General features: G+C 43.1%; 2 protein-coding genes across 2 annotated transcripts in view; one reads left to right on the top strand and one right to left on the bottom strand.

Annotated features, from left to right (window-relative positions):
• The first annotated feature begins 1353 nt into the window (after window positions 1-1353).
• VTI1B (vesicle transport through interaction with t-SNAREs 1B) lies at window positions 1354-25313 on the top strand. Its single transcript, XM_032245833.1, has 6 exons — window positions 1354-2396; window positions 14794-14852; window positions 16968-17159; window positions 19678-19851; window positions 23309-23370; window positions 24979-25313. The coding sequence occupies exons 1-6, from the start codon at window positions 2282-2284 to the stop codon at window positions 25073-25075; spliced, it is 699 nt and encodes a 232-aa protein (XP_032101724.1). The 5' UTR covers window positions 1354-2281; the 3' UTR covers window positions 25076-25313.
• The window catches only part of ARG2 (arginase 2), a 40026-nt gene continuing 37434 nt past the window's right edge, over window positions 24763-27354 (bottom strand). Inside the window, exon 8 of the mRNA XM_032245832.1 lies at window positions 24763-25740. Within this exon, the coding sequence (XP_032101723.1) occupies window positions 25535-25740 (206 nt within the window). The 3' untranslated portion in view covers window positions 24763-25534. The remainder of the gene's footprint in view (window positions 25741-27354) is intronic.

A 27354-nucleotide genomic window follows, 5' to 3' on the forward strand; every position in this document is an offset into this window, starting at 1 on the left:
TTTAAGTAAAACACTGCATTACCAGTACAACTGGTTTAATATTTGCAAAACATACAAAATTACAAAATACAGGTGCATACAAAAATACAAAATACAGGCATAAAAAATACCATAGGAAACATTTTCCTAATTGCAAAACATATCAAAATATATAAACATGTACGAAACATTTTATTGGCCGCTGGTGCTTGGCTGCGGATCGTTGATGTCGTCAACTGAGGCAGCAGTTTGGGTTGCCGGAGTTGGTTTTTTCATAAACATGGTGAGCTTGCATGTTTCTTTTTTTTCTTCATAAATTTCACCATACAGAGGAAACACATCGTCCGCCATCCATTCAATCCTTGCAAATCGTTCGATGTTTGGGTCCATTGCTTCGAAATGTGTAAGAAGTTTATTCACTAAAGATAAACTGTCTGATAATCCCTTAGTGGTGAACTTTCTTTCTGGCTCCTCCTCTTCTTTCTCTGCTTCTCTTCTTTCTTCTTCCGCCACTCTTTCTTCTTCCAGTTTGATTAGCTCTTCATTTGTAAGTTCTCCGGATTATTTGTCTAGCAACTCTTCGACATCTTCCATCTCACACTCCAAAGAAAGGTCTTTAGCGAGTTTTACTATTTTTTCCCCCAAATCGTTTCAAGTTCACGTTCACTGTCAAATCTGTCAAAATCATTAACATAGCGCTTAACACAATTTTTCCAGATGCCATTCATACACTTTGTCGTCACAGTCTCCCAGGCGGTAGCGATATTCTTGATACACATCAAAATGTTGTAGTGTTTCCAAAAATCTACAGCGGAGCAGTCGTGGCTAGCGATTGTGATCCTAAAGTCGAATGGTCGTATGTTGCATAGGTCGTAAGTCGATCAATACCTGTAATTGTTAACACGTGACACAGTGGCAGATGGGACCTAATGAAGCCAGATCCACCTTCCACACCAGATTCTCAGTTCCCCAAGAGCAGGCAATAAATGTTTTATTCACCGACATGCCCAGATCACTCACAGTGCCTACACTCGACAAACACCTGTTGTGAACAAGTGCACGAGGTAACCTAGTGCGCTAGGCATGCCTGACAGCTAGAGTATTTTGCATCTGCCCCTTATTTCTGTACTGTGACAAGTTCTAGCATTATGTTGTGGGACTTACACAGTACACTGACAGTAACCTCAGACTTGATCATCTCTGTGTTAGTATATCATCCTAATCGAGTTTCTGTTTTGAATTTTTGTTTTTCGGGGTTTTTGTTTGTTTGTTTGTGTTTTGGAGACAAGGTCTCCCTCTGTCTCCCAAGCTGGAGTGCAGTGGTGGGATTTCTGCAGTCTCAACCTTCTGGGCTCAAGTGATGCTTTTGCTTCAGCCTCTGGGGTAGCTGGCGCCAAAAGTGCGCGCCACCAAGCCCGACTCCTATTTTGGGTTTCTGGTATAGCTCTCACTATTGTGCCCAGGCTAGTCTCGAACTCCTCGGTTCAGGCAATCCTCCCACCTCGGCCTTCCAAAGTACTGGGATTACAGGCGCGAGACACTCGCCCCGCCGGGTTCCACTTCTGAACACGTGGGGAGCCCCTGAGCCTTCCAAGAAAAGTGCTCCACCTCCCGATGGCAAGCACAGCCCCCGGCCCAGCTATCTTTCCAGGGCTGAAAAACTAACATTCAATAAAGACGCGAAATGATGAAGTCGGGTCAGGATGCCAAAGCAAAGCGCGATGACAGTGAAGACGACGTCTAGACACAAACACATACCAAACCACCCCGCTAACGGCCGGAGCCCACTGCCGGGGCGAGAGCTGAAACTCGCGGCCGGGACAACGGCGACCCCAGGACGGGATGCTCTCAGAGCCAAACTACATCCCCCGGCGTGCACTGCAGCGCCCGCCCCCTCGCCCTCCGAGGGGCCCCGGGAAGAAGGCGGCCGAGCTGCCCGTCTCGCAAGTCCCCTAGGGCCCTTTCGCAGCGGCGCCTTTGCCCACCCCGGACCGGGCACTTCTCGGGGTCCGCGACTGCCGCGCGCCCCAGCGCGGCACCGCTGCCTCAGGAGTCGCCTGGGCCGCGCAGTTCCCGGACTTCCTGTCAGGCTTTCACGCCGGCGCTCCCGCAATCACAGGCTGGAGAGGGTGGGCGTTCCGGCTCCGGAGGACCCTGCCGTGGCCCCGGAAGAACCTCGTCCTGGGCGGCTGTGGTTCGGCGGTCGCCGTGATGGCTTCGGGGCTGGCCGGCTGACCGCCGGGCTAGGAGAGGGCCCAGCGCCCCGAATCTCAGTGGCCGCTGCTCGAGCGCGGCCTGCGCCATGGCCACCTCCGCCGCCTCCTCGGAGCATTTCGAGAAGCTGCACGAGATCTTCCGCGGCCTCCATGAAGACCTACAAGGGGTGCCCGAGCGGCTGCTGGGGACGGCGGGAACCGGTGAGGCGGGGGTGGGCCACGCCGTGGGGAGCTCGGCCCCGCGCGCTTCGGGAGGAAGATTTCCCCACCTTCCTCCCAGCCCCTGGCCCGCGTCTCCTCGCTCCGCGTCCTCAGACACGCCCCCTACGACTGGCTGGGTCCCAGCCCCAGGTCTCCCTGCTGCCACTGAGATTGAACTGGGGACGTGCCCAGGGACGGACGTCGGGGGTCAGTTCCCTGGGATCCTTCCATGGCCTTCCACATTTTCTCGTCTCTTTTTTCACTGCGGCAAACAGAGCAGTGGGGCTTTCATGTCTGCGGTCTTGTAGTAGAATGGGTTTCCTTCGTAGCTGTTTTTTGTTTGTTTTATGCATTTAAAAGTATTAGTTTCAAGACAGGTCTAGTTTTCGCTAGACTGCCAGAGAATCTGTGGCACAAAAAAAGGGTTAAAAACCGAAAGGAATCATAATTTGGGGGTGTTGGTAAATACTAGTTACTTACCAACAAGGGGGCATTTAAAACCCAATTGTGGCATTTAGATGTGGTCTTGTTTTGAACATTTGATACCGCTGAGACTATTTACTACCCCTTAATTTCCTGAAGCAGGTTGCTACGAGTTCTGTCTGGAGGAGCTAGCGTTTTTCGGCCCTAAATCCATAGGAATACCTACTGTAGTTCCTGGCCTCCGGACATATAGAACTTGATGCCAAGGATAATTGAAATTTGAAGTTTTATTGCTTTTACTTAAGGGTCAGAGCTTGGTTGTTTGCTCAACGAATTACTCAAGGTCATAGGAATTGAATGACTGTGGTGAGAATGAAATTCATGTGTTTAGTGTATATTTATTGTGCTGCTGCTTTGTGCCAGGCACTGTTCTAGGTGCTGGTTAGTATTGCAAATTACAGTGAAAAAGACATGCACATCCCTATTCTAGCAGGTAGATGATAAACAATATGTAATTATTAAGAGGCAGTGTTAAAGTATACAGGAAAATAAATCAGGGTAAAGGAATAGGGGTGGGACTTCAGTTTTATGCTGTTGTTATTTATTTATTTTTGAGACAGGGTCTCACTCTGTCACCCAGGCTAGAGTACAGTGGCACGATAGCTCACTGCAACCTCCACTTTCCAGATTCAAGTGATTCTCCTGCCTCAACCTCCAGAGTAACTGGGATTACAGGCGTGCTACCACCCCTGGCTAATTTGTGTATGTGTGTGTTTTTAGTGGAGACAGGTTGTCACTGTGTTGGCCAGGCTGGTCTCTAACTCCTGACCTCAAGTGATCTGCCTTTTTTGGGACTTCAATTTTAAATAGGGTGGTTGTGAAAGTCCTCTCTGAGGAACATTTGAACAGAGACTTGAATGAAGTGAGAGAGTAAACCAGAAATCTGGGAGAAGTGAGTGTCGGAAGGGGAGAATAGCACAGTAAAGGCCCTTAAGCGGAAGTGAGCTTGGTGTGTTCAGGGAAGAGCAAGAGGTTCCATGTGTTTGGAATGGGGTGAGCAAAGGAGAGACGTAGGCAGGACCAGATCATGTAGGGCCTTGTGGACCATGGTGAAAGACTTTTTCTAAATATGATGGCATGCAGTTAAAAGGCATTGTGCAGGCCAGGTGTGCTGGCTCATGCAGCACATGTAATCTCAGCACTTTGGGAGGCTGAGACGGGTGGATCACTTGAGGTCAGGAGTTCGAGACCAGCCTGGCCAACATGGTGAAACCCCATCTCTACTAAAAATAGAAAAATTAGCCAGACATGATGGCAGGTGCCTGTAATCCCAGCTACTCGGGAGGTTGATGGGGGGAGAATCACTTGAACCCAGGAGGCGGAGGTGGCAATGAGCCAAGATTGTGTCATTGCACTCCAGCCTGGGTGACAGAGCGAGACCCCATCTTGGGAAAAAAAAAAAAAAAAAAAGTATTTTGCAGAACCAAAGTGGGATCTGATTTATGTGATTGAAAAGTGGGCTGCAGGCCAGTCACAGTGGCTCACACCTGTAATCCCAGCATTTGGGGAAGCCGAGGCAGGCGGACCACTTGAGGTCAGAAGTTCAGGACCAGCCTGGCCAATGTAGAGAAATCTCATCTGTACTAAAAATACAAAAATTAGCTGTGCATGGTGTCACATGCCTGTAGGCCCAGCTACTTGGGAGGCTGAGGCAGGAGAATCGGTTGAACTCGGGAGGCAGAGTTGCAGTGAGCTGAGAAAAAGAGTGAAAAAAAAAAAAAAAAAAGAAAAGTAGACTGCAGTCCAGGAGTGGTGGCTCACACCTGTAATCCCAGCACTTTGGGAAGGTGAGGCAGGAGTACTGATGTGTTGAGGAATTTTGAGACCAGCCTGGGCAACATGGTGAAACGCCATGTCAACAAAAAATACAATAATTAGCCCAGCTTGGTGGTGGGTGCCTGTAGTCCCAGCTCCTGGGGAGTCTGAGGTGGGAGGATCGCTTGGGCCCTGAAGCTAGTGGTTGCAGTGAGCCAAGATCCCACCACTGCACTCCAGCCTGGGTGACAGAGCAAAAATAGAAAATTGAATTCATTATTACTCTAGTTTGAATGTCTCTCTAAAACTTATGTTGAAATTTATTTGCCATTTTAATTTTATTAAGAGGTAGGACTTGTAAGAAATAATTACACCATGAGGACTCTGTCCTCATGGATTGGATTAGTGTTATCCTGAGAGTGGGTTGGTTGTTGAGGGAGTAGGTTAGTTCAGCCCTCTCTTGCTTGCCTGCTCTCTTGATCTGTTGCCCTTGTACCTTCTGCCATGGGATGACCCATGGGCATCAAGAAGGCCCTTGAAAGAAACAGGCCCCTCAGCCTTGGGCTTCTCAGCCTCCAGAACTCTGAGAAATACATTTCTTTTCTTTATAAATTACCCAGACTCTGCTTTTCTGTTGTAGCAACATAAAACTAAGATAGTTGCATTCACCTTTGTTGTCTACCCTGCCTTTTTCTCCTTCCTGAAGAGAGAACAATCAGAAATACGTGATTTTTTTTTTTTTTTTTTTTGAGATGGAGTCTTGCTCTGTCACCCAGGTTGGAGTACAGTGGTATAACCCCAGCTCACTGCAACCTCCGCCTCCCCTGTTCAAGCAGTTCTCATGCCTCGGCCTCCTGTGTAGCTGGGATTGCAGGCGCATGCTACCATACCCCGCTAATTTTTGTATTTTTAGTAGACATGGAGTTTCATCATGTTGGCCAGGCTGGTCTTGAACTCCTAACCTCAAGTGATCTACCTGCCTCAGCCTCGCCAAGTGCTGGGATTATAGGCGTGAGCCACTGCACCCTGCAGAAATAGGTGAATTTCTACCCAACCACAAAATAAGTTGCTGGTAACAGGCATAGTTGTTTAATGGATAAGTAAATAAAGTATATCCGTATCCCTAGAATTAGAGTAAGAGGTCTAACAACTTTACCTCCTATTCAGTACCTCATTCACACTAAATAAACAATAAATATTTGTTGAATAAATTGAATTTATCTAAGCATGGTGCATCATCACTTGAATCCTCTTTTTCTAGTTCGGAGACCACATCATAAACTTTTCAGAGCTTTAATGCCCATTATGAATTATTAGGCACAACACAATGTACATAATACAATCCTTGCATGTAGCTTATAGTATGTGATTGAATTCAGTCATTTTTCAGTAAATACTTACTGAGGATTATTATGTATCAGCCACTATCTGGGCCCTGAGGACTTTCAGAGTTCTTACCTTAAAAGGAAGCAAACTTACAACAAAGTGTGTGATTAATCCTAAATTAAAGTTCTCTGAGACCATAAAAAAGGCTGGGGAAGAGAGGGAAGCCTCACAGAACTTCAAAGTCAACAAAATAGGTTGAATGGGAGTTTGCTAGACAGAGAGAAATGGGAAGAGGCAACACAAGGAGTTAAAAATGGAATACTCCCAACTCTGGAGCTTAGAATGTATGTGGAAAAGTAGTGGTAGATGGGGCAGGTGAAATACAGCCAGATTGTGAGGGGATCTTAGTGTCACATTGAGACATTTGATATGGGAAAGGTGGTAAAGGACTTAAAGCAGTTGATTGATGTGGATTTTCTTTTAGAAGGAGGGCATTAATGGCTGAATAGAGGATGAGAGAGAGAGCACAAGAATCTGCGTACAGGGGACCATTAAAAGCCTTTTGTGCAGTCGTCTTGGTAATGGGAATCCGGAGAGTACTGAATCTAAGAGGTGCTTCGTTGTTTGTTTTTTGTTTGTTCGTTTGACACAGGGTCTCACTCCTGTCTCCTGTCACCCAGGCTGGAGTGCAGTGGCACCGTCACTGCTCACTGCAGCCTTGGCTTCTTGGGCTCAGGTGATCCTCCTACTTCAGCCTCCTGAGTAGCTGGGACCACAGGTGCATGCCACCAGGCCTGTCTAATTTTTTTTAAAGTTTTAGTAGAGATAGGGTCTCCCGTGTTGTCAAGGCTATTCTCGAATTCCTGGGCTCAAGGTCCACCCACATCAGCTTCTTAAATTGCTGAGATTACAGGTGTGAGCCACAGTGCCCGGCCCCAGAGGTGGTTTGGAGGCAGAAATTAACCAGCCTCATTGGTTATGAGGAGCAAGGAAGAAGGATTCCAGGGTGTCTGCATTTTTTCACTTGGTCAACTGGTGAATGATGAACTTAAAAATATAAGAGGAAGAGCAGAGTTGTTTAGGTTGTGGATGAGATTATCAAAGGCACCTGTAGAATAGAGATCATATACGTCCATTCTAGCCTCACAAAATAGTTGTTCTTCTGCCATTAAAAATAACATATGGGGGCCAGGTGTGGTGGCTCATGCCTGTATCCCAACATTTTTGGAGGCTGAGGCAGGAGGATTGCATGAGGCCAAGAGTTGGAGACCAGCCTTGGCAATATGGTGAGACCCTATCTCTACAAAAAGTTAAAAAAAAAAAAAGAAAAAATTAGCTGAGTGTAGTGGTGCTTACCTGTAGTCCCAGCTTCTCAGGAGGCTGAGGCAGGAAGATCACTTGAGTCTAGAAGTTTGAAGTTATAGTGAGCTGTGATCACATCATTGCACTCTAACCTGGGTGACAGAGCAAGATTGTCTCTAAAATTAACAATAAAACATTTATGAAGAACATTATGTGGATTGAGAGGCCATATAGTATAATATTTAACAGCAAGAATTCAGGAGGCAGACTGTCTGAGTTTAAATCCACCTATTAATAGCAGTGTGAACTTGAACAGGTTACTTTAACCCAATGTTTCCCCTGCAAAATGAGGATAAATCATAGTATCTACTTCATAGGGTTTTTGTGAGGGGTAAATGAGTTAATATATGTAAAGTCCTTAGAATACTGCCTGATAATAGAGCTACTAGCTGTTGTTTTATTTAAATGTAAACTAAAAATACCAGCCCTGTATATAACTACTCTTACCTTGTTCTTTGTTTTTCTAGAGCACTTATTTTCTGACACTTTCCATATTTATGATGTTTACAGTATATTGTTTGTCTTCCTTTGACTAGGACAGTGGTTTCAGTGTGGTTCATGAACCAGCAGCATCAGCATCATCTAGGAACTTGTTAGAAATGCAGATTCTCAGGCTCTACCCCAGACCTATAGAACCAGAAACTTTTAACAAGAAGTGTGTTTTCACAGCTCTACAGGGGATTTCTGATGAAAGCCAAGTGTGAAAGCCACTGAGCCAAAATATAAGCTCAATGTTGTCTCTGGTTTCTTTCACTGTGTTTCCTAAGCACCAGAACAGTGCCTAGCACATACTAGGTACCCCACGGATATTTGTTAAATGATGGAATATGTGAATAGTGTGAATTGTTGGAAAGAAAATACTAATATTAATATATAATTGTGATCTATTCTGTTTTCCATATTTTCATGACTTTAAAAATGGGCATATTCCATCTATTAAAACAACAAAAACAATATTTCTTCAAAGTACAGTCTCCATTCGGTTTCTGCCCTTGAGGGATATTAGAGACAATGTGTCCTATTTTAGGAAGTTTTTGTGAGAGTGACTGTCCATTACCACATACAATAATAATTAATCCATTTAATGTTTCATTAAGTACCTGTGGCTATAATTTCTAGTTTTGGTTTTATAATCTCTGAAGAGGTCTCTCCAGTTAGCTCAGAGCACTATCATGTGCTATGATTTCTGAATCTAATCAGTATGTTAAATGCCTGTGGTCATGATTTCTAGTTTTGGTTTTGTCATACTTGAAGACATCTCTCCTTAGGTCTTAATGAGTATGGTAAAAATACTGAATTTTTTTCCCATTTTAAGTAATTTAGATTTCAGTATGTGTAACACAAGACCGTATTATTTGAGGAGCCAGAAAAAATAATCACTATGGAGTACTATAATCACCTGGCCAATAAACACCAATTACTTACAGACTGTAGAATTTTAACTATTCAAACTCATATTTTCTACTGAATTTTGTTTATGCTCTTAGGTCTTCCTACCTAAGTATTTACTTTCAGAAACAATGGTGGTTCGTATTTATTGAGCCCTTATTATATTTGGCACTTGTTAGGTGAATGTTATGTGTAACACAACAACCCTTATGAGATCAGTACTATTATAGTGCCAATTTGCAGATGAAGAAACAGATTGGTTGAGAGGGATCTGGTGCTTTCAACTACTCTATGGTGTGGGATCCTGTCAACTGTCACGTTATACAAATAGAGGTTGTAAGTCCTCCATTTTGCCACAGTGAGGCGCCAAAAGCAAAGTAACCACATATTTATGAGCTGGGGAAACTGAAGTGATTTCCACAACTTTAAAGGGCCAAGGTTAGTCATTCTTGGGCTGGAAATTGAAACCCCTGTATGGAAGAGAGGCTGCCCACCTTGGTCAAACTTTAAGGTAGGCTTTCTGTAGCTCTGTTTTTCAGAGCTGTCTGTTTCCATTTTACTCCATATCCAGGAGATAGTGCCACCAGCCACCCAGTTTCCCAAAGAAGACAGAGTTGGTCCCAGAGAGTCCCTCACATGTGACTGATTTGGGCAGGCTTGTGGGGTGGGGATAATGGTATTTGAAGTGGTTCATTCTTGTTCATAGGCCCATTCTCCTTAGGATGCCACCTTACTGTTTGTAGTTGATTGTAGCATCAATTCTAACTCCCTAAAAAGAGGAAGAGGTTTTTTGGTTTTTATTTATTTATTTATTTATTTTATTTTTATTTTTATTTTTTTTTTTTGAGACGGAGTTTCACTCTTGTTACCCAGGCTGGAGTGCAATGGCGCGATCTCGGCTCACCGCAACCTCCGCCTCCTGGGTTCAGGCAATTCTCCTGCCTCAGCCTCCTGAGTAGCTGGGATTACAGGCACGCACCACCATGCCCAGCTAATTTTTTGTAGTTTTTAGTAGAGACGGGGTTTCACCATGTTGACCAGGACGGTCTCGATCTCTTGACCTCGGGATCCACCCGCCTCGGCCTCCCAAAGTGCTGGGATTACAGGCTTGAGCCACCGCGCCCGGCTGGTTTTTTGGTTTTTAAACAGATTTTACCAGTTATTAAAGCCTATAGCGTGGGAGCACAAAAATGCCCCTCAGTTGTATACAGTGCGGTTGTTTACTGTAATGTACAGAAGCCCTGGACTTGGAGTCAGCAGGCTTGCACTCCACAACTAGTGCTGCCATACATTTACTCTTCCAATGACTGTGGGGAAGGCACTCAGTTTCTCCAGGGTCTAATGTCCTTAGCGGTAGAAGAAGGAAGTTAGACTAGATGATCGCTGAGGTACATCCTAGCTTTAGCATTCATTGGCTTCACAATTCTGAGACTACAGAATTTTTTTAAAGCAGTTATTGATCCCTCTCAGTTGGGTAGAGATCAGCCTCTTGAATTATCTGCCTCCCTGGCTTTATCATCACAAGAAATGATTTCAAAGGCTTCTGTTTTGTTTTGTTTTAAATCTTAGAAGTCCAGAAAAGATCACATAAATGTAGTTAATGTTGGCTGGGCACGGGAGGCTGAGTAGGCAGATCATGAGGTCAGGAGTTCGAGACCAGCCTGGCCAACATGGTAAAACTCCATTTCTACTAAAAATACAAAAATTAGCTGGGCGTGGTGGTGCACACCCATAGTCCCAGCCTCTCAGAAGGCTGAGGCAGAAGAAAAGTGTGAACCTGGGACACGGAGGTTGCAGTGAGCGCCACTGCACTCCAGCTTGGTGACAGAGCATGACGACGTCTCAGAAAAAAAAAAAAAAGTATGTTATAGAGCACTCATAAGAGGAAATGTGTTTTATGAAATCAGGTAGGAAATGGAATGTTCTAGCACATAGACGTTAGTGAAAGAGAGGTTCTATGGTCTGCTTCTTCTCCCCCTTCATTTATGTAGTTACCTTCCTGGAATCATTCTAGAATTTGCCTCTTGAGAATGCAGATTTTCATACTCATTAACAGAGGAGGAATAAAGGAGTAGACTTTATGACTAACACAGTTGTAGAAAAATCTAGGAAAGGAAGGAGCTAAGAAGGGAATGTATGTATATGTACGGTACTGCCTTCTACTGTCTGGCTTGGATCAGGAGTGAGCATGCCTGAGTTTGGAGATGTGCTGACTCAGAGCAGTGATGGCTGCTTAACACTTTTGTGACAGCTTATTACAAAATAATATGCTACTGCCCCACCGAAGTAGCTGTTTTTGACTGTAGGCATTATTTCAGTACCGGTAGCTATGAACATAGCCCCCTCAGGAATAGTAATAGCTGCTTTGGTGCTCATTTCAGTTACGTCATGGATGGCCAAGAGTCATACCGTTTGCTGTGGTGAACTTTCCCCTACTTTTATTTTTTTAAGCAACAGAGCGAGCCATGGGTTTTATGAGTAGTATGGAGAAAAATATCTGGAGTATCTTGTGTATATTAAGGGAGTGTCACACAGCAATGAATGAGACATGGAAAAGGGTATGTTGTTTGCTCTTTCAGGCAGTAGCCACATCCAAGGAGGTTTATAGCTCTAGAATCTATGGACAAAGTAAAAATGACAAAATAAATTTCTAGTTTCAGAGGAACTTGGTCTCAAGTTGAGATTATAGAACATACACATCCAAAATGACTTATGGGCACTTAAAAAGTAGGATACATGGACGAGTGTGGTGGCTCACACCTGTAATCCCAACACTTTGGGAGGCTGAGGTGGGAGGATTACTTGAGCCCAGGAGTCAAGACCAAGACTAGGCAACATAGTGAGGCCCCATCTCTACCAAAAAAAAAAAAAATTAGCTGGATGTGGTGACATGCACCTGTAGTCTAAGCTACTCAGGACAATGAGGCAGAATTGCTTGAGCAGATGAGAGGATTGCTTCAGCCTAGGTGGTCAAGGCTGCAGCGAGCTGTGATCATGCCACTGCACTCCAGCCTGAGTAAGACCCTGTCTCAAAAAAAAAAAAAAGATACAACTGACAGATGCTGTTGTGATTAACAAAATGTAAATCTATAGAAAGCATTACAGTGACATTACATCTTATGTAGGATTGGGTTCAAAAGTCAGTGTGTGGCTGGGTGCAGTGGCTCACGCCTGTTATCCCAGCACTTTGGGAGGCTAAAGTGGGCAGATCACAAAAGGCCAGCCTGGCCAACATGGTGAAACCCTGTCTCTACCAAAAAATAGAAAAATCAGCTGGGTGTGGTGGCGCACTCCTATAATCCCACCACTCAGGAGGCTGAGGTACAAGAATCGCTTGAACCCGGGAGTTGGAGGTTGCAGTGAGCTGAGATGATGACACTGCACTCCAGCCTGGGCAACGGAGTGAGACACAGTCTCAAAAAAAAGTCGGGTCTTAAGATGAAAATCAGAGTAGACAAATCATCTAAGAAAATCTCAGAACAGCAACTGAATACCCACATGCCATTTCTCCATAAGCCCAGCTCATCTGTTCTCTTTTGCAGCGGAAAAGATTGCTCTTCCTTTAGTTGGTGGAAGTGCTGGCTTGTATTTAGGAGTCACATTGAAAAATACATAAGCTGTGGCTGGGCGCGATAACTAACAACTGTAATCCCAGCACTTTGGGAGGTTGAGGTGGGCAGATCACAAGGTCAGGAGATCAAGACCATTCTGGCCAACATGGTGAAACCCCGTCTCTACTAAAAATACAAAAATTAACTGGCTGTGTTGGCATGGGCCTGTAACCCCAGCTACTCAGGAGGCTGAGGCAAGAGAATTGCTTGAACCAGGGAGTCAGAGGTTGCAGTGAGCCGAGATTCTGCCATTGCACTCCAGCCTGGCGACAGAGTGATACTCCATCTCAAAAAAAAAAAAAAAAGAAAAGAAAAGAAAAATGCATAGCTTTAAAAGACCATACAGTATAAATGAACCTTGACTTTATGCTAAGTGATATAAGCTAAACACAAAGGACAAATATTGTATGATTCCACTTAATGGTGTACCTGGAATAGTCAAATTCATAGAATGGGGAGGTGTTTAATGGGTATGGAATTTCAGTCTAAGATGATGAACAGTTAGTGGTGATGGCTCCACAACAGTGTGAATATACTTAAATGCCACTAAGATATACACTTCAAAATGGTCAATTTTATGTGACATATATTTTGTCACAATTTAAAAAAAGAAACAAAGACCGTATCCCCAGTCTGTGAAGGTAATTCCAAAAGACGCGTTCAAAAAGGCAGAGGTTGCAATGAACCGAGATTGCACCACTGCACTCTAGCCTGGGTGACAAGCGAGACTCTGTCTCTGAAAAAAAAAAAAAAAAAAAAAAAAAAAAGAAGAAAACATTGTAAACGATGGTAACTTTCTGGTGATAAGTAGATTGTGTATAGATTTCCAGGAAGAACATTCATTTGGATGTATAAATTTTTTTAAAATCAAGCACCTCATAAACGGCGCTAATTTTTGCTTGTTAGTTATTAGGGGATGACCTACTTCCTCATTTTCTAGTCAATGAAGGAAGAGGTCAGGTCCCAAAGAAATGAAGGAAATTATCCAAGCTTACATGCTGAGGCAGGTCCCAACCGGGCACCAGAACCTCACCCCCCTGATAACCAGGGATTTTCCCCATACAAGTGTTTACCAGCATTCTGGTACCAACTTCATAATTTTTCCAATTTTTGCCACATCCAAGTTCCGTTACCGTCACTTAATCATTTTTTTATGTCAGCTTATTTCATCTCAAATATATTTATTTAAAACAAAGTTACTTAAAAATGAAACTTGGTATAATTTTAGGTGGAAGACCTGTAATATAAGTGATCAGAAAATACAATGAAGACAATACTGTTTTAGTTAGATGTTGTTGTTTAAAGCTGAAGCCTGTTCTATTTTTGTTCAAAGGGGAGATTAGTAATTTTTAGGTATTAAAGATACACTCACCAAAGTGATTGACTGGGAAAGGCTGAAAGGGAGCTGAAAGGGGAATGAATAACATTCTCATTGTGCGAGTCATTACCAGTGCCATGCCCAGAGAAAAACAGGCACCGTACCAGGCAGCCTCCCAGCAAGCAGAGTAGGTAGATTTTTTAATTTGTTTTGCAGAAAAGTAGTAGATATGAGTTAGCATAGAAGTGGCTCACTGTGGGCGTGAAGGTGGAGGGTTTCAGAGAGTCACTATTGGTAAACATTCTTACTGGTAAAAGTGTGCCTAATCCCTTAGGATGAGGGAAGAGAAAAGGTTGAGAATGATTAACTTAAACCTATAGTATTTCTTGGAGGGATGCTGTTGGCTTTGGGGACCAAGTAATTATGCAGGGCTGTCCAAAATATGGGTATTCTTGTTCCCTGAGTACTAAATGGCAATAAGAATAATTTTTTTCTCAGCCAGCCATGGTGGCTCACGCCTGTAATCCCAGCACTTGTGGGGACTGAGGTGGGTGGATTACCTGAGGTTAGGAGTTCCAAGACCAGGCTGGCCAACATGGTGAAACCCCGTCTCTACTAAAAATACAAAAATTAAAAAAAAATACTTTTTTCTCTTTCCTCCTCCTCGGTCATTGTGATAAGTTCCTATACATTTTATTTATTTATTTATTTGTTTGTTTATTTGAGACAGAGTCTTGCTGTGTTACCCAGGCTAGAGTGCAGTGGCGCAATCTCGGCTCACTGAGCCTCAACCTCCTGGGTTCAAGCAATTCTCCTACTTCAGCCTCCCAAGTGGCTGGGATTACAGGCATGTGCCACCACACACCTGGCTAATTTTTGTATTTTTAGCAGAGGTGAGGTTTCACCATGTTGGCCAGGCTGGTCTCAAACTCCTGACCTCAAGTGATCCACCTGCCTCGGCCTCCCAAAGTGCTGGGATGACAGGTGTAAGCCACCAAGCCCGGCCTGTATACATTTTTAAATGCCTGTTTAAGATGACTGAGTACTACTCTTACTAGGGGAGGAATAAGAAGCTTATTCCAAGCAGAGGGAATGGTCTTTACAAATGCGTGGAAATAGTAATAAGCATTTGAAACTTATCTGCCTTTTCTAGAAGAGAAGAAGAAGTTGATGAGGGATTTTGATGAAAAACAACAGGAAGCAAATGAAACGGTGAGAGCGAACAAATTTTGTTTCTTCTAACTGGTCTTCCTCTTTTCCAGAAGTAATGCTATGAACTGATCACAGATTAACTGTTCCTGTCTGTTGATCTTGATTTTGACTGTTTTTTACTAAATGAAGCCAATTGATGGGGATGTGTATTAAGTGGATTTGACAAACACAAATGGGTAAAACCTGAAGACACTCCTGAAATATGAGTCTTTGATAATATATTACTGATGTGAGTAGTAAGGGCATTCTCATACCCTTACCCAAGCAGTCTTTTAAAATCTCTTTTTAAGAGCTGGTCATTAAGATAGGTTACTGGCCAGTGTGGTGGCTCACACCTATAATACCAACACTTTGAGATGCCAGGGTGGGAGGATCACTTGAGGCCAGAAGTTCAAGACCAGCTTGGGCAACATAGGGAGACCCCCACCTGTTCTAAAAAAAAAAAAATTACCCAGGTTTGGTGGTGCATGCCTCGGGACCCAGCTACTCAGGAGGCTGAGGTGGGAGGATCACTTTAGCCTGGGAGGTCGAGCATGCAGTTAGCCATGATCACACCACTGCACTCCAGTCTGGGTGACAGAGCAAGCCCCCCCCTCAAAAAAAAAAAAAAAAAAAAAAAAAAGAAAGTTACTGTTCTTTGTGAAACTTACTGTCACAGAAAATGTAGCTCAGAGGTGATTCTAACGATGTCCCTTTCTGTCTTAAAAGACAGCATAGTAGCTAGACTTGGGACCTAAGGCAAGACATGCATGAGCTTCAGTTGGTACCTAAAGTTTGTCAGAAGTTGCTTCTCTTCACCTGTGGCTTTTCTTTAAAAAAAAAAAAAAAAAAAAAAATTGTTTTTTTTCCTCCAGCTCTAGAGAAGCAAGAGTCCTTTGACTCCATTTCATTAAACTCTAGCAAACCCATTAAGACTGGGGCCAAAATCCTGGTCCCTGCTAGAACTCTGCAGAAATAGTTGCCCCTGCTTTTGCCATCCCAGAGCAGATGGAGAAAAAATTCTCTTTGGCCGGCAAACTGCCTTCTTGCCTGTTGAAGATCAACTTCTCAATTTCCCAATTGAGAAGAAGCAGCACATCTGCATCCTTTTCTCTGTTTTGCATGTGCTAGAAGTACCAGGCTACCAGACTGTGGAAACTATCTTCTTCCTAATGGGAGTACTAGGAATTTTTCTTAATACCTGTGTACAGCTGGGCATATCCATGATACCTGTTTGTAGCCATTCTCCTGTTTTGATTGACATTTTGGTAGCATTTTAAAAATCTTCTAGCTACTACTGATTTGTTTGGTGCTCAGATACTTGTTTTCTTCGAACTCAACAAAAGTAATAATCCTACCTTGACCATTCCAGGCAGATGAAAATAATTTAGGGCCTCTTGTGAACATTCCCAGGTGTTATATTTTACTTATCCTAGAAGAATGGAAGTCTGATTCCTCTAAAGCACCTGCTCTGGGGTGGGTCCCTGGTTGTCTTTGACATGGAGACAAACGTGATTGATTTTCAGAAAGAGAAGCAGGAAAAGTTTTTAGTACAGTAGACTTCAAAGCACTTCTTGATGGCAGTGTTCAACTGTATATTGAAGAGAGCCAAGAATTTGAAAATTTTGAATCCTGACTCCTTTTTATTTTTATAGAGATGAGGTCTTGCTATGTTGCCCAGGCTGTGCTCAAATGATCCTCCTGCCTAGGCCTCCCAAAGGGCTAGGATTACAAGCGGGAGCCACTATGCCTGGCCCGGACTCCTTTTTGTGTAATCTTGAGCAGGTTTCTCTAAATCATATATGAAATGGAGCATTTGCTACCTTACTGATTTGTTGTGAGGATTAAATGGAGAATGTATAGAAACATGTTTAGTAAGCTATAAAGTACTTCTGTCTCTCTGTTCATTCAGTTCATATATTTTGAATGCCTGCTCTGTGCTTGCTGGGCACTGTGCTAGGCATTTGGATTGAGAGGAACATTCCAGAAATGGTCCCGCCTTATGTAGCATATGATTGAATTATTTACTTGGTGTAGTCCAAATAAATAAGTAGTTTGATTAATCCAAACTAGGCATATTTCCAAATGAGTGAGGGAAGAACCAGGCCATCTACTCACTATTTTCTGCCTTCCCAGCTGGCAGAGATGGAGGAGGAGCTGCGTTATGCACCCCTCTCTTTCCGTAACCCCATGATGTCTAAGCTTCGAAACTACCGGAAGGACCTTGCCAAACTCCATCGGGAGGTGAGAAGCACACCTTTGACAGCCACGCCTGGAGGCCGAGGAGATATGAAGTATGGCATATATGCTGTAGAAAATGAGCATATGGTAAGTTTTAGCTGTCTTTTTTTTCCTTAAGGGCCTGTGGTACAAAAATTAACCATATTGTTGGATTATTTCATGTTTTCAGTGTATACTGGAAAACATTTTTTTCACCTGTATCTTCTTTTCTGCGTCCAGCTCCTGTTATCTCCTTGGTATATGCTCTATTTAATGCAGCCCTTTCGAATCATATGCATATTTAGATTTCTTTTTATCCTTAATATAATACAGTCTTATAATAAAAACAGTGCTTTGTATATAGTAGTATATAAGTGTTACTTATTTTATCTGGATTCTGGGTTCTGACCCATTGACCTAATTTCTTCTTGATCTTTTTTATGCTTTGATATAAATTTTAGAATCACTTTCTCAAGTATGCCTGGAAAATTCCATTAGGTTTCTAATTTAGCAGAGTATTGTTTCAAAATCAATCCAAGCTTTCTTTTACCTTAATGTCAAGATGGCCCAGCAACTGAGATACTGTAGCCAATGCAGGGCGCTTCTCGAGAAGGAGCTTTTTATCATTTTATTCTGTGGTAATGGAAAGTGAGCCAGACTGCATCTCTAGTTTTCAGGATTCTAATTGATAAGATTGGACTAATTGAACATCTGTATTCTGAAACCATCTAAGAAGCTAGATCGTTAAAGGAATAAAACATCTGAAAGGTTAAATGTGCTGCATTTGGTCTATCTTCCATAAACACAACACAAAGTAGGACTTGCCTGGCAAGTAACATGGAAGAGAGATGGAAAGGGGCCCACCAGTGCAGACTGAACAGAGGTAGAAAGGCTCATACTACAATTTTAAGCAAACAACTCCTGTTTCATGATGCATCCTGATTATAGTTTAAGAGACATTCAAAATGATATTGGCTTCACATTGCTGATGCAAAACTAGACATTTTGAGGATGATAAATTTAAAATTTTCGCACGGATGCATGAGGGATCATCACAGATTAGAAGCTGACAGATCACTTGAAAAGGGAGGCTGGAAAAGGGCAGGCAGGTAGAATGTGATTCTGCTGGTTGAATTTGAACCTCATTTAGTGATTTCCTCATCTGCTGGTCTATATGCTATTTATTAAGTGAAAATGCAACAGAGCACCTGACATGGTGGCTCCCAGCACTTTGGGAGGCTGAGGCTGGCAGATCACCTGAGATCAGGAGTTCGAGACCAGCCTGGCCAACATGGTGAAACTCTGTCTCTACTAAAAATACAAAATGAGCCAGGCATGTTGGCGGGTGCCTGTAATCCCAGCCACTTGAGAGGCTGAGGCAGACGCTGCAGTGAGCCAAGATCATGCCACTGCACTCTAGCCTGCATGACAGTGAGACTTCGTCTCAAGAAAAAAGAAAATGCTGCTTCTTGCTACTTCTGGTCTGAGAGCCAACCTTTTGGCATCTTGATGATCCTACTGCCAGTGGTCACCTGCTCTGTAATAAGCCTCTGTGAGCTGGGTACCTTTTGATTGATTTTGTGTGTGTGTGTGTGTGTGTGTGTGTGTGTGTGTGTGTGTGTGTGTGCGCGCGCGCGCGCGCGCGCTTTGAACAGCTAACTTAGAGATACTGCCATTTCTGTCAGTGGTAGTTAATTCTGGCCTGACAAAGGCTACTTTTGTCTTCATGCTGTCTGTGTTTAGGATTACAGGTGGAGTAAAACTTTGGTGAGGATTTAGAAAATTAGGGCACTTGAGAAATTAGGGCAGCTGGGGAAGCTTGCTCAAGCCCCAGATACTAATTTCCCCAAGATCAGATCACCCCCAGTGTGGCAGCTCAGGATTTTTTGTTTGACCTCAGGTAAAGTTCTTCGTGGGGCTCATCAGGAGTGAACCACATTTTTTCCAGAATGTGATAGTGTCACAGACTTCTAAATGATTTCTTTACATGCTGAAAAAGAATAATTTATTCATCTAGGCAATTCCATCCTGAACATACCCTATCTCAGAAGGTAAGGCCTGGTTAGTACTTGGATGGGAGACCGCCTGGAAATACCAGGTGCTGGAGGCTTAAAATGAAGAAAAGAATAGCTCATTCATGATCCCTCAATCCTCAGTACCAGTCAAGTGGAAATCTTCAGTGAATTAATTTTTTTCTAGGGCTGCAGAGGTTAGTTGGTTTGCTGGTATTATTATCAAAGTTACAGGCTATATGCATTATCAGGTAGCTTCTGCACCTGCCACATCTGGGCTGCCACCTTTCAGAAGTTGATAGTCCAGGAAACACATGGACCAGTTCAGATTCATCACAAACACAGGGAAAGTGCTCCAGTATTTTTAATCCATCTTTCCTTGCCTCGCGGTAAGTATAAAAGGCAGTGGAGTATTGTGATCCTATTGATTGGATTTCCGGTTCTGCTTTAGTCTGCAACCTTGAAAAGAATCATTAGCTATGGTTCTGTCTTAAAATGAATGAAAATTATTGCTTACTGTATCCCTTCTTACATGGGGAAGGTCATGAGGAATATGCTGGCAATGAATTTATAATGGAAAAAGTCTTAACATTTGTCTTCCATACTCCTTTCAGAATCGGCTGCAGTCTCAAAGGGCAGTGCTTCTACAAGGCACTGAAAGCCTGAACCGGGCCACCCAAAGTATTGAACGTTCTCATCGGATTGCCACGGAGACTGACCAGATTGGCTCAGAAATCATAGAAGAGCTGGGGGAACAACGAGACCAGTTAGAACGCACAAAGAATAGAGTAAGTCTGGGCAGATAGGGAAAAGGGCAAGTATGGGGAAATTGAGGGGCCACTGCACCTGGAAACCATACTGAGGCCAAAAGCTACGGCAGTTCTGAATTCAGGGAATAGTCTTTTTTAGGTCCTTATGCTTCTCTCAATTTTTATTTATTTATTTATTTATATTTTTTGAGATGGAGTCTCACTCTGTTGCCCAGGCTGGGGTGCAGTGGTGCGCTCCGCTCACTGCAACCTCTGCATCCTGGGTTCAAGCGATTCTCCTGCCTCACCCTCCCGAGTAGCTGGGATTACAGGCATGTGCCACCACACCCAGGCAAGTTTTGTATTTTTAGTAGTGATGGCATTTCACCATGTTGGCCAGGCTGGTCTTGAACTCCTGATCTCAGGTGATCCACCCGGGTCAGCCTCCCAGAGTGCTACGATTACAGGCATGAGCCACTGCACCCGCTGCTTTTCTCAATTTTTAGTTTGCTTGGCTGAGAGATCTCTCTTAGAAGTAATTTTACCCCTAAGATTTAGACATCATTGGAAATTTTTGCTTCAATGAAAGGAAAAAAAGACAGAAGGAACCTGATTTCTGAACTTAAAAGATTACAGGAATTAAAAGCTGCCAATATGAGATTTTAATTTCTCATCTCATACATCTAGTACAGTATTCTGCTGTTCTTATGAAAACATCATCTACTTACACCCTGTCATTTAGAGTTGAGGCTATTTTCCAGATTTCATAAAATAGTACCACTGTTTATAGGTGGTTTATAGATTTATAAATTATGGTTCAATTCTGGACTATAACTCTTTACTATTACATAATATTAAAAAAAAAAAGTAATAGGGAAAAAAATCTCTCAGGATTATCCAGGAAGGTAAGCTGGATCATTGTGGAAAGAAAACAAATATTTAAACCAAGTGATGACTATATCAGGGACCTCTAGTTTGCTGTCACTCCGAGAGACTCTGAAAAAGAACTCATTTATTTTTTCCTTTCCGTAAATAGTTAACCTTCATAGGAATTTTTTTTTTATTTTTTTTATTTTTTTTTTTTTTTTTGAGACGGAGTTTCGCTCTTCTTACCCAGGCTGGAGTGCAATGGCGCGATCTCGGCTCACCGCAACCTCCGCCTCCTGGGTTCAGGCAATTCTCCTGCCTCAGCCTCCTGAGTAGCTGGGATTACAGGCACGCACCACCATGCCCAGCTAATTTTTTGTATTTTTAGTAGAGATGGGGTTTCACCATGTTGACCAGGATGGTCTCGATCTCTTGACCTCGTGATCCACCCGCCTCGGCCTCCCAAAGTGCTGGGATTACAGGCTTGAGCCACCGCGCCCGGCCTCATAGGAATTTTTTAGTTTTTTAGAGACAGGGTCTTGCTCTGTCACCCAGGCTGAAGTACAGCAGTGCAATTATAGCTTACAGTACCTTCAGACTCCTGGGCTCAAGTGATCCTTGTGTGTAGCTGGGACTACAGGCATGTGCCATGTGCCTGGCTAATTGTAATTTTTTGTAAAGACCGGGTCTCACTGTGTTGCCTAGGTTGCTCTTGAATTCCTGGGCTCAAGTAATCATTCCACTTTGGCCTCCCAAAACTTGGATTACAGCCACTGTGTCTGGCTGGAATTTTTATTTTTATTTTTATTTATTTTTTTTTTTTGAGACGGAGTTTCGCTCTTGTTACCCAGGCTGGAGTGCAATGGCGCGATCTCGGCTCACCGCAACCTCTGCCTCCTGGGTTCAGGCAATTCTCCTGCCTCAGCCTCCTGAGTAGCTGGGATTACAGGCACGCGCCACCATGCCCAGCTGATTTTTTGTAGTTTTATTAGAGACGGGGTTTCACCGTGTTGACCAGGATGGTCTCGATCTCTTGACCTCGTGATCCACCCACCTCGGCCTCCCAAAGTGCTGGGATTACAGGCTTGAGCCACCGCGCCTGGCCGGAATTTTTAAATTAGTACAGTTTGCCAATAGAATGCTGTATTCTTAGTAGCAGAAGGCAAATCAAATTGAAAAACATACTATGACCAAGATTTGGACAGGAAATACTAGCTCAGTATGAAGATTTGAGTAGATCTTAATAGCTATAATTCTCCATTAAGTCAGAGTAATGCCCTTCCCTCTTCAGTGAAAATTCACAATAAAGTACTAAATTCAAGGCAAGCTATGGAGAATGTAACTTGCTTACAGATTATGGGGGTTCTGGTTTTTGAACATACCAAGTAGATTGGTTGAATTTAAGAGTCCAGGAGGCCAGGCTCACGCCTGTAATCCTAGTACTTTGGGATGCTGAGGTGGGAGGATGGCTTGAGCCCAGAAGTTTGAAACCAGCCTGGGCAACATAGTGAAACCTCATCTCTACTAAAAATAAAAAAAAGTAGGGTGTGGTGGCACACAACTGTGATCCCAGCTACTTGGGAGACTGAGGTTGGGAGTATTGCTTGCGCCTAGGAGGTTGAGGCTGCAGTGAGGTGCGACTGCAGCAGTGCACTCCAGTCTAAGTGATGGAGCAAGACCCTGTCTCAAATAAATAAAAGCCAAGGAATGAGCTGAGAGATCAGCTTACCAAGGCCACTGGGGAATGGGAACAGATGGCAGGTGGACATCTGCTGGAGATGAAACATCCTCCAGCTGTCCAGATTAGGAGCAGGCAGTTGAAAGTTCCATGGAGGTTAATTCCTTTCACAGTTCAATGTAACTGTCTCTTAAGAGGGTAAAGAAAAAAGATAACCAGATCCCAAAAGCAGTAACACACTAACCTACAAAAACAAATGCCACCAGGCATGGTGGCTCATGCCTGTAATCCCAGCACTTTGGGAGGCCAAGGCAGGCAGATCACGAGGTCAGGAGTTGTAGACCAGCCTAGCCAACATACTGAAACCCCTGTTTCTACTAAAAAAATTAAAATACAAAAAATGAGCCAGGCGTGGTGGTGGGCACCTGTAATCCTAGATATTTGGGAGGCTGAGGCAGGAGAATCGCTTGAACCTGGGAGGCAGAGGTTGCAATGAGCTGAGATTGTACCATTGCACCCCAGCCCAGGTGACAGTGCAACACTCTGTCTCAAAACAAAAACAAAAAGCAAATGCCACCTCAAGAGGCTGTCCTGAAATCTGGCTGATGAAATTCAGATCTTAAGTTTCTCTGCAGTCACTGGCTGTCTAATCTGCTGGCTATACTTGAAGGCTTTCCTTTTGGAGTAGCCATAGTGAAAGATTAGCTCAGTCTCAGGAGTCCATCCCCGGCAGCAACCTAGGAATATAATGATTCGTAAGCCTACTTGATGAATACTAAAATATCTTGTCCTTTCCAGGTTCTACTTATACTTGAAGGCCATCATTTAAATTGGCTTGATTTCTTGGAATTTTTCAACATATATCCCTTAATGCCCACTGTTAATCTAGGGATATTAAAATTGTACAGAATGTACTTTTGAAAGGAAATAATCACTATTTTCTCTTTTCAGCTGGTAAACACAAGTGAAAACTTGAGTAAAAGTCGAAAGATTCTCCGTTCAATGTCCAGAAAGTAAGTTTTTAAAAGTCATGAAATTTGTCTTAATGTCTTTCAACCAAAAAGCTTAAAATAGTGACTTACAAAGGTCCTAATAAAGCACTTCAGCAGTTGACGCCAGATAGTCCCTGTGTACTCAGTGCTACCCAGCAGACCAGAAGAAATACACTAAGGAATATGGTCTTGGATAGTTAAATAGCTCAGGATAAAATCATTTGTTAAAAGTATATACTGCTTTGACTTAGAGCAGTGAAAAATTTCTCCACTGAAAGGACATTTAATTACAGCTGATGTTCTTTAGAGAATGCAACACATAGGAATAACAGAGCTTCCTATTCCTTGAAATATATTTGTAAAATCTTGATTAGAAAGCAGTTTTTACTTGCATAGTACTTGTTTTTTGGCTCTGCTTGCCCTTCATGGGAGTCAGCACCTTTTCTGGAAGTTGTGTCTTATTAGCAAGAAGTAGATTTTTCAAAATAAAACCCTTGGGGAGTTGTCAGGGTTGGTGAGCATTAACTGAGCCAAGATGCTGCAGAATCTGCTGGCAATGCCAGATTGCCCAGAGGACCATGAGCATTGCTTCACACAGGCATTTTGAAAATGAAGCTCCAGAAAACAATAGCTGTTTCAGGAGGAGAATGGAATTCTTGGCATCTAAAGGGTGGTGAAGCCGATGGCCTCCTGTATAGAGCCACCATGGTTCTCAATTGGTGAAGCAGCATATGCCATGCATCATCAGCTGGCTATGGTTTCATTTCCCAAGAAACAGGATTGACCAGTCATCATGGCAGTGACTTAATTCAGTTTCATTCAGCTCTCTATGGACTCTTAGTCTGATAAATAATCCCTTCTTTGAAGATCAATATTTGAATTGTACTAACTGCCACCAGTAAAGTAGTCTTTTTCAAAAATAAAAAACAAAACCTTTGTGCTAATAGCAACAAATCCAGGGCAGAAATATTGCCACTGAGGTTGAAATTGGGTATAAGAGGGGGTTGTGTGTGACCTTGTGTACAGGTGGCCTAGCATGAAACAAAACTACAACCCAGTCATGTAACTAGCAGGAGGGGTGAGATTTTTCTACAGTGGTAAATTCTTTGTGGAAGAGGAAGAAGCCTAGAGTGAACATGAGAACCAGAGGTTGGATTTTTAAGCTCCTGTACTACCTTTATAACATATCTATTTGGGTTGATAGGAGAGCAAAGGGAAAAGTAGGGCAGAGGAATAGAAGTTTACAAGGGATTGAAAGGTATTACCCAGGCTTCTAAGTTACTTTATCCTAGGGTAGGACTCATTCTGAGCTGGATGTATGTTTGATTACTTTTTCTAGCTAACCCCTCTTTCTAGAAAAGCTGTTTTTAAAGGAAGTAACTACTATTTAAAGACATTTCAGAGTCAAGAAACCATTTTTGTGCTTTGGTTTTTATTGTCTCAGTTTAACATTTCTGTGAGGTAGACAGTATTATTCCTAAGTGACAGCTAAAGAACCTTATGTGTACTTCCTGCTAAGTGGCTGTGTGATCAAACAAACAGCCTCAGAGTATCCAGCCTTGGTCCCAGGTCAAACCCCAGAGTAGGTTATCCAAAATTCTGACTACTCCCCACTTTGTTTCTTTGTAGAGTGACAACCAACAAGCTGCTGCTTTCCATCATCATCTTACTGGAGCTCGCCATCCTGGGAGGCCTGGTTTACTACAAATTCTTTCGCAGCCATTGAACTTCGTATAGGGACGGGTTTGTGGACCAGACTTTGACCTTGTGAATGCATGATGTTAGGGATGTGGATAGAATAAGCATATTGCTGCTGTGGGCTAACAGTTCAGGGATGCACTGTGTAGCCAGACTGTGGGAGAAGGGAAGGAAAGATGGAAAGCCACTTAAATGTGAAGGAACAGCAACAAGACCAATATGATATACCAAGGTAATAAATGCTGTTTATGACTTCTTTAAATTTACATAGTACTGTAGCATATTAATACCCTGTGAACTGCAAAAAAACCAAATACATTTATAGTAGTATTGGTCACCAAAACAGAGGGGAAACTTTACAGTTGTGAGAATATGCAGATATTCTCATTAAGGCAGTATTGACCAGACAACCATTTAGTAACTGTCCCCTCAAATGCCTCATAATTCTGGAATGCCCGTTGTGAAATATGTCAGTGCACAGTATCTCCTAAATTCTCACACGTGCTTGATTTTCCGATTCATCTGGTGAACTGGGAGTAGGAAGTTGGTCATAGACAATGTGCCCTCCTTCCCTTGTCTGACCAAAACTTGAAGCAATCACATCCACTGCCAGGTTAGCTGTAGTCTTTGCCTCTTCCTCTGAGGTGGCCAACTGAGGATTGACTTCAACAAGATCCAGTGCTGACAACAACCCTGGAAGAACAAAGTGTAACAAAACCTCAGATTCCTTTGCTGCTACTCAGTGAGGGTCATCCCACTGGGACAGGGAGAACAAGCCACGGTAAAAACAAGAGTCAGTTTTTTAGTAACTACCTATTTTCAGGAAGTCCCTTGCACCTCATCCTCTTAGCCCTGAATTTTTTTTTTTTTTTTTTTTTTTTGAGATGAAGTTTCACTCATGTTACCCAGGCTAGAGTGCAATGGCGCGATCTCGGCTCACCGCAACCTCCGCCTCCTGGGTTCAGGCAATTCTCCTGCCTCAGCCTCCTGAGTAGCTGGGATTACAGGCACGCGCCACCATGCCCAGCTAATTTTTTGTATTTTTAGTAGAGACGGGGTTTCACCATGTTGACCAGGATGGTCTCGATCTCTTGACCTCGTGATCCACCCGCCTCGGCCTCCCAAAGTGCTGGGATTACAGGCTTGAGCCACCGCGCCCGGCCTTAGCCATGAATTTAACTTAAAATACTGTTATGCTGCAGTAGATTAAAAGAAAACTTTATGATAATGAAGTAAACCATCCCTGTTCAACTAACATAATAGGCATAATTGTCAGGCTTTCTGGGAAAGGAAAAGGCTTGGTGTGGGGTCAGGGGGTTTTCAACCTGCTTGTTAGAAGAATGTATGCCATCTCCAGTATGACTAGGAACCTTCTAGAGGCCTGCCTGGAAATGATTCAAGTATGAAGGCAGAGGAAGTCTCCCACTTTTCACTAGCCAGAACTCCATTCCTACTTTTGAACTCTAATGTTATATCTGTATCTGTTAGAGCACCGCACCATATGCCCTGAAGTGTAGTTATTACTGCAAACTTCATTCTCACCCTTGCAGGCCTGAGCTCTGGAGGCAGGTTCCATATCTGACACATGTTTTTTCTCCCAGCAGATTGACCCAGTCTCTTGCACTTGATCAAGAGAAGATTCAGCCATGTGTTAAGGTTTGAGAACTTGTGTCAAAGCTTTCAGTATTGTTCCTTTGGCCTGGAGCAGGTGGAAGGGAAGCTTAGACCAGAAGAACCTGTACAGACCTGCTACCATGCCCACCTCTCTAAATGCCTCATTTCGCTATAGAATTTAACTTTTTAATTAGTTATTCTAGGTGAAGGGTGATCTGCACAAGCTAGTATTCAAGAATACAAGTATCTAAGCATATTTAGGGTGGCCATAAAGTCTGGAAACATGCATGAATGTACCTAATGGTTTATTGATATTACATTATAGTTCACGATGTGCTCAATGCCATCATGTCCGTTCAGCATCTTATTAGTAATGCATAGTCAAGTGTATAGTGCCAAACTGCAATGAACAAGTATATTACTGTAGCATTTCCATCATTTCCTGCACATGGACCCGTGTTCCTGATTTGTCTCTGATTTCCACTGAGTAAACCTGCACCTTTAGCGTATCCCAGAAGTGGTAATCAAGGTTTGCACTATAAGAAATACATGTATGACTTATGTTTCCAGACTGTTGCCACCCTATAAATTAATTTAAGCAAACTGCTTTATGTATCTAGTTAACAGCATTATAACAATTTTTTTTTTTTGAGACAAGGTGTTGCTCTGTTGCCCAGGCTGGAGTGCAGTGGC

Source organism: Sapajus apella, unplaced genomic scaffold (genome assembly GCF_009761245.1).
Source record: "Sapajus apella isolate SASKATOON/1434 unplaced genomic scaffold, GSC_monkey_1.0 scaffold59, whole genome shotgun sequence".
Taxonomy (NCBI): Eukaryota; Metazoa; Chordata; class Mammalia; order Primates; family Cebidae; genus Sapajus; species Sapajus apella.

Excerpts from the sequence above, each read along its gene's own strand:
- VTI1B (XM_032245833.1), top strand. The coding sequence starts at position 2,282 with ATGGCCACCTCCGCCGCCTCCTCGGAGCATTTCGAGAAGCTGCACGAG. Across the intron at positions 2,397-14,793 it reads GCTGGGGACGGCGGGAACCG|AAGAGAAGAAGAAGTTGATG; the intron begins GTGAGGCGGGGG and ends TGCCTTTTCTAG. Across the intron at positions 17,160-19,677 it reads CTGTAGAAAATGAGCATATG|AATCGGCTGCAGTCTCAAAG; the intron begins GTAAGTTTTAGC and ends TACTCCTTTCAG.